The sequence below is a fragment of the Oncorhynchus gorbuscha genome, linkage group LG07 (assembly GCF_021184085.1).
Source record: "Oncorhynchus gorbuscha isolate QuinsamMale2020 ecotype Even-year linkage group LG07, OgorEven_v1.0, whole genome shotgun sequence".
NCBI classification, from domain to species: Eukaryota; Metazoa; Chordata; class Actinopteri; order Salmoniformes; family Salmonidae; genus Oncorhynchus; species Oncorhynchus gorbuscha.
The window spans coordinates 7,082,095-7,095,515 of NC_060179.1; the positions used below are offsets into that span (position 1 = coordinate 7,082,095).

The 13,421-nt window shown below is 44.9% G+C and overlaps 2 protein-coding genes across 3 annotated transcripts in view; one reads left to right on the forward strand and one right to left on the reverse strand.

The window, feature by feature from the left end:
* The window catches only part of LOC124039091 (TLC domain-containing protein 4-B-like), a 41,759-nt gene extending 38,879 nt beyond the window's left edge, over positions 1–2,880 (reverse strand). The window contains exon 1 of one of the 2 annotated variants that reach the window (XM_046354970.1): positions 2,615–2,880. The gene's annotated coding sequence lies outside the window, so the exon portion shown is untranslated. Of the gene's footprint in view, positions 1–2,033; positions 2,103–2,614 lie in introns of those variants that run through there. The other variant, XM_046354971.1, reaches the window with a different exon arrangement.
* Positions 2,881–3,585: 705 nt separating this feature from the next.
* Positions 3,586–6,366, forward strand: alg14 (ALG14 UDP-N-acetylglucosaminyltransferase subunit). Its single transcript, XM_046354972.1, has 4 exons — positions 3,586–3,745; positions 4,825–4,976; positions 5,697–5,819; positions 6,072–6,366. The coding sequence occupies exons 1-4, from the start codon at positions 3,601–3,603 to the stop codon at positions 6,300–6,302; spliced, it is 651 nt and encodes a 216-aa protein (XP_046210928.1). The 5' UTR covers positions 3,586–3,600; the 3' UTR covers positions 6,303–6,366.
* Positions 6,367–13,421: the final 7,055 nt, after the last annotated feature.

Below are 13,421 nucleotides of genomic sequence, written 5' to 3' on the forward strand. Positions count from 1 at the left end.
CCTCAGTTCATCTTTCAATCACCCACGTGGGTATATACTCCTAAAAACCAATGAGGAGATGGAAGAGGCGGGACTTGCAGCGCATCAAGCGTCACAAATAGAAGCAAGTTCTGTTTTACATGATGAGCACACTGCTCATGTCACTTAAAATAGAATTTGGTTCTATTTGTGAAGCTCAATGCACTGCAAGCTTTGCCTCTCAAATCTCCTCATTGGTTTTTAGGAGCATATACCCACGTGGGTGATTGATAGATGAACTGAGGTCCACAATCCACTCGGTTGTAGTGATGCAGCTAACCCCATATCAAGTCCAAAGAAGAAAAATGAGCCTGAAGGAAGGAGGAGAGATGACGAGTAACAAATTCAGTTTACCGTTTTATCTGTGGATTAATTGTCATAGAGTAGAGGACCTTGTGCATTTCAGGTAAAATAACAACCCAATGTTTTTATCCCAGGATAAATTAGATTGTAGATTAAATTGTAGGTTCATGCTCTACAACATCCGCAGAGTACGACCCTGCCTCACACAGGAAGCGGCACAGGTCCTAATCCAGGCACTTGTCATCTCCCGTCTGGATTACTGCAACTCGCTGTTGGCTGGGCTCCCTGCCTGTGCCATTAAACCCCTACAACTCATCAGAACGCCGCAGCCCGTCTGGTGTACAGGGGGTACCTTCCCAAGTTCTCTCACGTCACCCCGCTCCTAGAGCTCTCTCCACTGGCTTCCAGTTGGGCTCGCATCCGCTACAAGACCATGGTGCTTGCCTACGGAGCTGTAGGGGAACGGGGTACCTCCAGGCTCTGATCAGGCCCTACACCCAAATAAGGGCACTGCGTTCATCCAGTCTGGCCTGGCCTCCCTACCACTGAGGAAGTACAGTTCCCGCTCAGCCCAGTCAAAACTGTTGCTGCTCTGGCTCCCCAATGGTGGAACAAACTCCCTCACGACGCCAGGACAGCGGAGTCAATCACCACCTTCCGGAGACACCTGAAACCCCACCTCTTTGAATACCTAGGATAGGATAAAGTACCCCCCTTAAAATATGTAGATGCACTATTGTAAAGTGGCTGTTCCACTGGATGTCATAAGGTGAATGCACCAACAACAGAGCTCTGGATAAGTGGTGTAAATGACTTAAATGTAAATGTAAATGTAAATTAGACAGCAACAGCAAGCCAGCTAGCTAAATTGCCATAAATGTTTAATGCATTTCGACCTGTCCAAAAATAAATGTATATAATTGGTTCAGAGTTTGTTTTGATATTTCAACATGCATGTCCTGATCATGTCAATGCAGGCACATGTCAATGCAGGCACATGTCAATGCAGGCACATGTCAATGCAGGCACATGTCAATGCAGGCACATGTCAATGCAGGCACATGTCAATGCAGGCACATGTCAATGCAGGCACATGTCAATGCAGGCACATGTGCGGTCTGGTCAGCATGCTAGCGTCTGGCTACACAGAAGCTCATTAATGCGCGCGAGCAGTGTGGACGCAATGACTGAATAACATGTATGTGTAAAACAAAAAAGAAAAAAAATGCAATGCAAGCGTACACCCGCATGTTGATTTTGTCCACCCACACCAGACGCGATCAGACCAGATTAAAATATCAAAACTAACTCTTAACCAACCATATTAATTTGGGGACAAGTCAAAAAGCATTAAACATACGGCAAAACACATCTGATTAATCAAATTGCATTCAAACTGAAGATCCTGATTAGGTGATTAATGGAGTCAGGTGTGTTTGCTGGGGCAAAACAGTGACACCAATCAGACCCTGGAGGACTGGAATCAATCTGGGTTTGGGGTTTTGCTTGCATGCATCACCCAACCTGGCATTACAGGAAGGATACTGAGGACAACATCAGCAAACCAACTGCATAATCTGGCATCCCCATCATCAAATCATATAGCTCCAGTGGGTTGTTAGAAGCACCAGTCGCTGTCATAAACGGGCACACTCCGTTGTGAAGCAACTCTCCGAGCTGGTTTAATCAATGTCTTTGTTTTGTTCATTTACCTAATTGTTATATCTACTTAAATGTTTTCTCTTTATGGCTCCCGACTGGCGTAGAGGTCTAAGGCTCTGCATCTCCGTGTTAGAGGCGTCACTGCAGACACCCTGGTTCGACTCCATGCTGTATCACAACCGGCCGTGATTGAGAGTCCCACAGCACGTCCAGCTTCGCTGTAGGCAGTCATTGTATATAATAATTTCTTCCTAACTAACTTGCCTAGTTAAATAAAGGGTAAATGAAGAAAACCAAATATTGTAGGCCTATACTGCAAATGTGTAGCCAACAAATGGAACAATAAATCCTGCGCATGTGTATATATACAGTATATGTAATGTAGCGTAACATTAAAACGATGCAGTTATATCGTGGTCGATGCGTTTACAATCAAAGATAATTCAGTCAATGTATTATTCCTTTTTCATTCGGATATTTTCAACCAATATAACTAACAACGTTCACGAACCAGCTCACGTTGCATTGCACGAACGGCATTTCCTTCACTGTAATTGTAATTGTAACATAGCGTATGGTTCAAAATCTTAAACGAACAGCCTAAGAGACACACATGAACAGTCAGATTTACCTTTCTTCAGGCTTCCATGTAGATCTCTGTTCGGAACTCAACTGGTTTGTGATGGTGCGAAGGCATGGCAAATTCTGTCCGATGCCATGTTATGTTTAGTACTTTTAATATAGCTCTCTCGGAGCCTACACGTCCGATTTTACCGGGCAAATTGGAACCGTAGTTCTAAACTGCATTGCACAGAATGATAAATCCACCCCACATAACGCGCAAATTGACAGCGGTGTGGGATGCAGCGAAACTGACGCTCGCTTATGGAAGTGATGGGGAGGTTACAGCAGGGCAGGGCACTTCGATCATTTGGGGATCGAACTACAGCTACATTCTTAAAGAGATAGGCCTATTCACATACAGCCCCTCCTTCCCAACACACACACGCGTTCATGAAATATATGTGAATTTGCTAATATCAATTTAACTCCCTTGGGGGGGTATGGCACCAGGTGGTTTAGACTAGGGTGGGCAATTCCAGTCCTTGGGGGCCTGATTGGTGACACAGTTTTGTGCTGACCCAAGCTCAAGAAATAAATAGGCTAATATTGCTTGAGATTTGGGGTTGCATGGCTCCCCAAGCCTGTCCAGGCCTATTAAAATTAAAATATGCTTCTGGGAAGATTTATCCCCCACAGCCGTCCTTCCTGCATGTTCTGGTTCAATGTAGTAGAAACTGTTATTATTGAGATTATTATATTGACAGGTGATGACATGACAGTATGGCCATCAAATACAATGATTTAAGCCACGTGACAGGGGATGTTGCATTTTGTGGTCTGGATGCTGACTTGTTTTGTTGAATAAACTCAACAAAGCCAAAAAACGTACTTGATTAATGGTTCAAGCTGAATTCAAATCAATCTCAGCAGTTTTGGTTTCCCCCGTTGACATCCATTGTATTGTTGCTCGGACCGTTTCCAAGGAAACTGTATATACAGAACGCTTTTGCGCTCCGCTCCAACTGGTCCAAACGAGAGTCCGTAGTAGCAATCATGGCGGTGTTGTTAGGACTATTCACAGGACTTTGTTTTACAGTGATTTGTGTTATAGTGCGGCTTCTGATTGTGATTAGTTCTGGATCAAAATGTAAACCTGGAGAGAAAGGTCCCGTCTGCGTGCTTATCGTTGCTGGATCAGGTATCAACATTGTAAAAAGTTAACGTTAGTTAGCTAACTGGCTAAGTTAGCAGCAGGTACTGAAGCGTCCGAGACAATCCTTTGCTTTTTAGGGCATTTATGAATATTTTATCAATTACTAGGCTTTGCTCTTTACTTTACACTTAATTGGCATTTCTTGCTGCCTTTATGCTAGTTATTAAACTACGGAGTAATAACAAATAATCGCGTTGTAATAATCTAGCTATTATTAGGGCTGATGTCACCAATAACAAACATGACGTGGCGGGTAAAATGAGGAAGAGATCAGCTCCTTTAAAACTAAATGTATTTTTTATAGTCTTATAGACATTATAATGCGCAGTCAGTGTTTTTTTTTTTTTTTTGTCAAAACATCACATTTTGACTTTCTTTAGAAACACTATTTTGCTTGTCTGCGAGTAAATGTAAATTGCACCATTATACGGATGATACTGTTTTGTTCTCTAAGTTAGTGGCCTCTCTGTGAAACTCGCCGTTTGTGAACTGCAGCTTTCGATTCCATACGAAACTTGTTTGTTGACATTAAAACAACGTTTGTTATCCAAGTCTCATAGTATGGACCCCACTGACTTGCATAATGTAGCCTATAGGCTAGCTTGAGTGGAGCACAAACTGATTGATTGCATATAGATAACAATAGATACACGGATTAACCTTGGTTTCTTATTTAGAATAGTCCTGTTTGACTTTTGACAACAGGAAGAAGATTGTACAGGCGACACTCCTGCCAGTCTTAGATTATGGTGATATAATATATCTCCTCTGTTTTGGGCCAAACTGCTTTTAGTTATAGTGCTGCTCATTCCCTCAGGATATATTACAGCTGGACATCCTGGTTAATTAGGTCCCTTTATGACTTTAATACCGGTTCATTGTGAAATGTACTTGTAAAATCTAAGAATTATACTTTGTATATACTTTGTTTTAAACTGTTTTGGATTGTCGTAACACAGAGCACCATTGGAAAAGGAGACCCAGGGGATATTATTAGTGCTCGCTTCTATTGACCATGTAGCCTATTGTACATCTATGCATTCATTGTGTTTTTTTTTCATCAGGGGGACACACCACTGAGATCCTGCGACTGATGGAGAGTCTCTCTCAGTCATACAGCCCAAGACACTATATAATCGCAGACACAGACAAGATGAGTGAAGACAAGATACGTACCTTTGAAAACTCAAAGAAAGACACTGGTTCAAAAGGCCAGGTAGGCCTACAGCCTCTTGCACATTTAAGTAGCATAGTTCTTGAGTAGCTGATTTCAGACACAGTCATCAACTGCCCTTCAAAATAAGGAAAACATGGACAAATGAAGGTCTCAAGATCCCTGTTTCTTACTGCACTGTTACCGTTTGTTGAAATATCAATTCCTCTCTGTTATAGATTGTCTTACATAACAACATTTTTGTTTTGTTTTAATGATCTTTATAGGTCCACTTCTATTCAAATGAACATCTTATGTTGTTAAAATTCTCATTGAGATGAGATTCTGATCTGTAGTGTAAATCGAGTTCTCAGTGCAAGTCCTGTCCTCACCACTAGATGGCGCCAACTCCCCCCTTTTTTTGTAACAAAACTTCCCATCACTAGGCTACTTGCCATTGGGATAGATTTCTCTCTGTATATAGTCAGTATTGCTTGTGGTACCTGTCCCTGCTGTAACTTGTATATTTTAGCCTTCTTTGTCCTATCGATGTACTGGTGAGATTTAAGCGGTTAGAGCGTTGGACTAATAATCGAAAGGTTGCAAGTTCGAATCCCCGAGCTGACATGGTACAAATCTGTCGTTCTGCCCCTGAACAGGCAGTTAACCCGCTGTTCCTAGGCCGTCATTGAAAATAAGAATTTGTTCTTAACTGACTTGCCTAGTTAAATAAAGGTAAAATTAAAAATAAATAAAAATGATCACTTCCTTCTCTTCCGTCAGTTTACCATCCAGAGGATCCCTCGAAGCCGTGAGGTGCGGCAATCCTGGAGTTCCTCTGTGATCTCCACTCTGAACGCCCTGCTCTACGCCATTCCTCTGGTGTTCAGGCTCAGGCCAGACATGGTAGGCTGAATCATAATATATCATCTAGCCTTGTTAGGCCAGACATGGTAGGCTGAATCATAATATATCATCTAGCCTTGTTAGTTACCGGTACCGAGTCAATGTGCCGGGGTACAGGTTAGTAATGAGGTTATATACAGGAGGTACCGGTACCGAGTCAATGTGCCGGGGTACAGGTTAGTCGAGGTAATTTTGAGGGCTTGTGAGTGTCATGCTATATGAACATGTGCTCATCTCTCTGTGTTGTTTCAGGTGCTGTGTAACGGCCCTGGGACCTGCGTCCCTCTTTGCGCAGCAGGACTTCTCCTGGGCCTCCTGGGATTGAAGAGAGTCCTGCTCGTCTACGTTGAGAGCATCTGCAGAGTCGAGAGCCTGTCCCTGTCCGGAAAGATCCTCTATCACATCTCGGACTACTTCTTTGTCCAGTGGTCCACCTTGAAGGACAAATACCCCAAATCAATTTACCTCGGGAGGATAGTCTGACTCTGAATAGACTATGTGGGGGGGACTACCCTGTGTGTGTGTGTGTGTGTGTGTGGGGGGGCTACCCTGGGAGGATAGTCTGACTCTGAATAGACTATCTGGGGGGGGGGGGACTACCCTTTTTCTTTTTGCTGATACTATTTCATCATGTTACAAACGGGAACACTTTACTCTGATAGATCATGTTTAATAGTTCGCCTGCTTGATGGACTGTGATGTACATTTTTCTACAAACTACAATGTGAATACTTTGGAACATCGAGCCCTGTACATAATCTATAGATAATATATACGTAATCTATACATAATCTATAGATAATATATACATAATCTATACATAATCTATAGATAATATATACATAATCTATACATAATCTATAGATAATATATACATAATCTATACATAATCTATAGATAATATATACATAATCTATACATAATCTATACATAATCTATAGATAATATATACATAATATATACATAATCTATAGATAATCTATACATAATCTATAGATAATATATACATAATCTATACATAATCTATACATAATCTATAGATAATATATACATAATCTATACATAATCTATAGATAATATATACGTAATCTATAGATAATATATACATAATCTATAGATAATATATACATAATCTATAGATAATATATACATAATCTATAGATAATATATACATAATCTATACATAATCTATAGATAATATATACATAATCTATACATAATCTATAGATAATATATACATAATCTATAGATAATATATACATAATCTATAGATAATATATACATAATCTATAGATAATATATACATAATCTATACATAATCTATAGATAATATATACATAAACTGTACATAATCTATAGATAATATATACATAATCTATACATAATCTATAGATAATCTATACATAATCTATAGATAATCTATACGTAATCTATACATAGTCTATAGATAATATATACGTAATCTATACATAATCTATAGATAATATATACATAACTGCATAATAACTATTTAAAGCTCTTTTGGACCACTTCAATGTGTTATGAGATGGTAGTTGTATTATATGGTGCTGTGTACAGTGTAAAGAAATACTAAATGGTGTTATTCATACCTGAGTCTTTATGTAAAGTTTACAGTAGACAAACTCTGACTTGAGCAGGTGAACAGAGGTGTTGAACCAGACAGACTCAGACACCTGTCACTACCATTGTGAATAAATTACATTACCAGGAACGGAACACAAAGGAAGAAATAGGGACTCTTTCGGGAACTGGATTTTGGATTCAACCCGATAAAGATCATCAGAGAGAACAACCCAAAACAATATGCTGAAGACATGACAAGACAAGATAATAAATGACAAAACCAGCTGTTTGTCCTGTCTAGTGTGTGTGTCACTACCATTGTGAATAAATTAAACCAGCTGGTTTTGATTCCTAAAGATCTAGTGGACTGAAACCAGCTGTTGTCCTGTCCCGCTGAAACCAGCTGTTGTCCTGTCTAGTGGTATGACGCTGAAACCAGCTGTTGTCCTGTCTAGTGGTGTGACGCTGAAACCAGCTGTTGTCCTAGTGGTCTGAAACCAGCTGTTGTCCTGTCTAGTGGTGACGCTGAAACCAGCTGTTGTCCTGTCTGAAACCAGCTGTGGTAGTGGTATGACGCTGAAACCAGCTGTTGTCCTGTCTAGTGGTGTGACGCTGAAACCAGCTGTTGTCCTGTCTAGTGGTGTGACGCTGAAACCAGCTGTTGTCCTGTCTAGTGGTGTGACGCTGAAACCAGCTGTTGTCCTGTCTAGTGGTATGACGCTGAAACCAGCTGTTGTCCTGTCTAGTGGTATGACGCTGAAACCAGCTGTTGTCCTGTCTAGTGGTATGACGCTGAAACCAGCTGTTGTCCTGTCTAGTGGTATGACGCTGAAACCAGCTGTTGTCCTGTCTAGTGGTATGACGCTGAAACCAGCTGTTGTCCTGTCTAGTGGTGTGACGCTGAAACCAGCTGTTGTCCTGTCTAGTGGTGTGACGCTGAAACCAGCTGTTGTCCTGTCTAGTGGTGTGACGCTGAAACCAGCTGTTGTCCTGTCTAGTGGTGTGACGCTGAAACCAGCTGTTGTCCTGTCTAGTGGTGTGACGCTGAAACCAGCTGTTGTCCTGTCTAGTGGTGTGACGCTGAAACCAGCTGTTGTCCTGTCTAGTGGTGTGACGCTGAAACCAGCTGTTGTCCTGTCTAGTGGTATGACGCTGAAACCAGCTGTTGTCCTGTCTAGTGGTATGACGCTGAAACCAGCTGTTGTCCTGTCTAGTGGTATGATGCTGAAACCAGCTGTTGTCCTGTCTAGTGGTATGGCAGGATGGTGTAGTGGTATGACAGGATGGTGTAGTGGTATGGCAGGATGGTGTAGTGGTATGGCAGGATGGTGTGGTATGACAGGATGGTGTAGTGGTATGACAGGATGGTGTAGTGGTATGGCAGGATGGTGTTGTGGTATGACAGGATGGTGTAGTGGTATGGCAGGATGGTGTAGTGCTGTCTAGTGGTATGGTAGGATGGTGTAGTGGTATGGTAGGATGGTGTAGTGGTGTCTAGTGGTATGGCAGGATGGTGTAGTGGTATGGTAGGATGGTGTAGTGGTATGACAGGATGGTGTAGTGGTATGGCAGGATGGTGTAGTGGTATGACAGGATGGTGTAGTGGTATGACAGGATGGTGTAGTGGTATGACAGGATGGTGTAGTGGTATGACAGGATGGTGTAGTGCTGTCTAGTGGTATGACAGGATGGTGTAGTGGTATGGCAGGATGGTGTTGTGGTATGACAGGATGGTGTAGTGGTATGGCAGGATGGTGTAGTGGTGTGGCAGGATGGTGTAGTGGTATGGCAGGATGGTGTAGTGGTATGGCAGGATGGTGTAGTGGTATGACAGGATGGTGTAGTGGTATGACAGGATGGTGTAGTGCTGTCTAGTGGTATGACAGGATGGTGTAGTGGTATGGCAGGATGGTGTTGTGGTATGACAGGATGGTGTAGTGGTATGGCAGGATGGTGTAGTGGTGTGGCAGGATGGTGTAGTGGTATGGCAGGATGGTGTAGTGGTATGGCAGGATGGTGTAGTGGTATGGCAGGATGGTGTAGTGGTATGGTAGGATGGTGTAGTGGTATGGTAGGATGGTGTAGTGCTGTCTAGTGGTATGACAGGATGGTGTAGTGCTGTCTAGTGGTATGACAGGATGGTGTAGTGCTGTCTAGTGGTATGGCAGGATGGTGTAGTGGTGTCTAGTGGTATGACAGGATGGTGTAGTGCTGTCTAGTGGTATGACAGGATGGTGTAGTGGTGTCTAGTGGTATGGCAGGATGGTGTAGTGGTGTCTAGTGGTATGACAGGATGGTGTAGTGCTGTCTAGTGGTATGGCAGGATGGTGTAGTGGTATGGCAGGATGGTGTAGTGCTGTCTAGTGGTATGACAGGATGGTGTAGTGCTGTCTAGTGGTATGACAGGATGGTGTAGTGCTGTCTAGTGGTATGACAGGATGGTGTAGTGCTGTCTAGTGGTATGACAGGATGGTGTAGTGCTGTCTAGTGGTATGACAGGATGGTGTAGTGCTGTCTAGTGGTATGACAGGATGGTGTAGTGGTATGACAGGATGGTGTAGTGCTGTCTAGTGCTATGGCAGGATGGTGTAGTGGTGTCTAGTGGTATGACAGGATGGTGTAGTGGTGTCCTAGTGGTATGACAGGATGGTGTAGTGGTGTCTAGTGGTATGGCAGGATGATGTAGTGGTATGGTAGGATGGTGTAGTGGTATGGTAGGATGGTGTAGTGGTATGGTAGGATGGTATGGCAGGATGGTGTAGTGGTGTCTAGTGGTATGGTATGATGGTGTAGTGGTATGGTAGGATGGTGTAGTGGTATGGTAGGATGGTGTAATGGTATGGTAGGATGGTGTAGTGGTGTCTATTGGTATGACAGGATGGTGTAGTGGTATGACAGGATGGTGTAGTGCTGTCTAGTGGTATGGCAGGATGGTGTAGTGCTGTCTAGTGGTATGGTAGGATGGTGTAGTGGTATGGTAGCATTGTGTGGTGGTATGGTAGAATGGTGTAGTGGTATGACAGGATGGTGTAGTGGTATGACAGGATGGTGTAGTCCTGTCTAGTGGTATGACAGGATGGTGTAGTGTTGTCTAGTGGTATGACAGGATGGTGTAGTGCTGTCCAGTGGTATGACAGGATGGTGTAGTGCTGTCTAGTGGTATGACAGGATGGTGTAGTGCTGTCTAGTGGTATGACAGGATGGTGTAGTGCTGTCCAGTGGTATGACAGGATGGTGTAGTGCTGTCTAGTGGTATGACAGGATGGTGTAGTGCTGTCTAGTGGTATGACAGGATGGTGTAGTGCTGTCTAGTGGTATGACAGGATGGTGTAGTGCTGTCCAGTGGTATGACAGGATGGTGTAGTGCTGTCTAGTGGTATGACAGGATGGTGTAGTGCTGTCTAGTGGTATGGTAGGATGGTGTAGTGCTGTCTAGTGGTATGACAGGATGGTGTAGTGGTATGACAGGATGGTGTAGTGCTGTCTAGTGGTATGACAGGATGGTGTAGTGCTGTCTAGTGGTATGGTAGGATGGTGTAGTGCTGTCTAGTGGTATGACAGGATGGTGTAGTGCTGTCTAGTGGTATGACAGAATGGTGTAGTGCTGTCTAGTGGTATGGTAGGATGGTGTAGTGCTGTCTAGTGGTATGACAGGATGGTGTAGTGCTGTCTAGTGGTATGACAGGATGGTGTAGTCCTGTCTAGTGGTATGACAGGATGGTGTAATCACCATGCCAAGTGTCGGCTGGAGTGGTGTAAAATCACCCTGCCAAGTGTCGGCTGAAGTGGTGTAAATCACCATGCCAAGTGTCGGCTGGAGTGGTGTAAAATCACCATGACAAGTGTCGGCTGGAGTGGTGGAAATCACCCTGCCAAGTGTCGGCTGGAGTGGTGTAAATCACCATGCCAAGTGTCGGCTGGAGTGCTGAAAATCACCATGCCAAGTGTCGGCTGGAGTGGTGTAAATCACCATGCCAAGTGTCGGCTGGAGTGGTGGAAATCACCCTGCCAAGTGTCGGCTGGAGTGGTGTAAATCACCCTGCCAAGTGTCGGCTGGAGTGGTGTAAATCACCCTGCCAAGTGTCGGCTGGAGTGGTGTAAATCACCCTGCCAAGTGTCGGCTGGAGTGGTGTAAATCACCCTGCTGGAGTGGTGTAAATCACCCTGCCAAGTGTCGGCTGGGTGTAAATCACCCTGCCAAGTGTCGGCTGGAGTGGTGTAAATCACTCCAGGGTGTAAATCACCCTGCCAAGTGTCGGCTGGAGTGGTGTAAATCACCCTGCCAAGTGTCGGCTGGAGTGGTGTAAATCACCCTGCCAAGTGTCGGCTGGAGTGGTGTAAATCACCCTGCCAAGTGTCGGCTGGAGTGGTGTAAAGCTTCATGCCAAGTGTCTGCTGGAGTGGTGTAAATCACCCTGCCAAGTGTCGGCTGGAGTGGTGTAAATCACCATGCCAAGTGTCGGCTGGAGTGGTGTAAATCACCATGCCAAGTGTCGGCTGGAGTGGTGTAAATGACCATGCCAAGTGTCGGCTGGAGTGGTGTGAATCACCATGCCAAGTGTCGGCTGGAGTGGTGTAAATCACCCTGCCAAGTGTCGGCTGGAGTGGTGTAAAGCTTCATGCCAAGTGTCTGCTGGAGTGGTGTAAATCACCCTGCCAAGTGTCGGCTGGAGTGGTGTAAATCACCATGCCAAGTGTCGGCTGGAGTGGTGTAAATGACCATGCCAAGTGTCGGCTGGAGTGGTGTAAATCACCCTGCCAAGTGTCGGCTGGAGTGGTGTAAATCACCATGCCAAGTGTCGGCTGGAGTGGTGTAAATCACCCTGCCAAGTGGTGTCGGCTGGAGTGGTGTAAATCACCCTGCCAAGTGTCGGCTGGAGTGGTGTAAATCACCCTGCCAAGTGTCGGCTGGAGTGGTGTAAAGCTTCATGCCAAGTGTCGGCTGGAGTGGTGTAAAGCTTCATGCCAAGTGTCTGCCGGAGTGGTGTAAATCACCCTGCCAAGTGTCGGCTGGAGTGGTGTAAATCACCCTGCCAAGTGTCGGCTGGAGTGGTGTAAATCACCATGCCAAGTGTCGGCTGGACTGGTGTAAATCACCCTGCCAAGTGTCGGCTGGAGTGGTGTAAATCACCCTGCCAAGTGTCGGCTGGAGTGGTGTAAATCACCATGCCAAGTGTCGGCTGGAGTGGTGTAAATCACCCTGCCAAGTGTCGGCTGGAGTGGTGTAAATCACCCTGCCAAGTGTCGGCTGGAGTAGTGTAAATCACCATGCCAAGTATCGGCTGGAGTGGTGTAAATCACCCTGCCAAGTGTCGGCTGGAGTGGTGTAAATCACCCTGCCAAGTGTCGGCTGGAGTGGTGTAAATCACCCTGCCAAGTGTCGGCTGGAGTGGTGTAAATCACCCTGCCAAGTGTCGGCTGGAGTGGTGTAAATCACCCTGCCAAGTGTCGGCTGGAGTGGTGTAAATCACCATGCCAAGTGTCGGCTGGACTGGTGTAAATCACCATGCCAAGTGTCGGCTGGAGTGGTGTAAATCACCATGCCAAGTGTCGGCTGGAGTGGTGTAAATCACCATGCCAAGTGTCGGCTGGAGTGGTGTAAAGCTTCATGCCAAGTGCCAGCTGGAGTGGTGTAAATCACCATGCCAAGTGTCGGCTGGAGTGGTGTAAATATCACCCTGCCAAGTGTCGGCTGGAGTGGTGTAAATCTTCATGCCAAGTGTCTGCTGGAGTGGTGTAAATCACCCTGCCAAGTGTCGGCTGGAGTGGTGTAAATCACCAAGCCAAGTGTCGGCTGGAGTGGTGTAAATCACCATGCCAAGTGTCGGCTGGAGTGGTGTAAATCACCATGCCAAGTGTCGGCTGGAGTGGTGTAAATCACCATGCCAAGTGTCGGCTGGAGTGGTGTAAATCACCATGCCAAGTGTCGCCTGGAGTGGTGTAAATCACCATGCCAAGTGTCGGCTGGAGTGGTGTAAAGCTTCATGCCAAGTGTCGGCTGGAGTGGTGTAAATCACC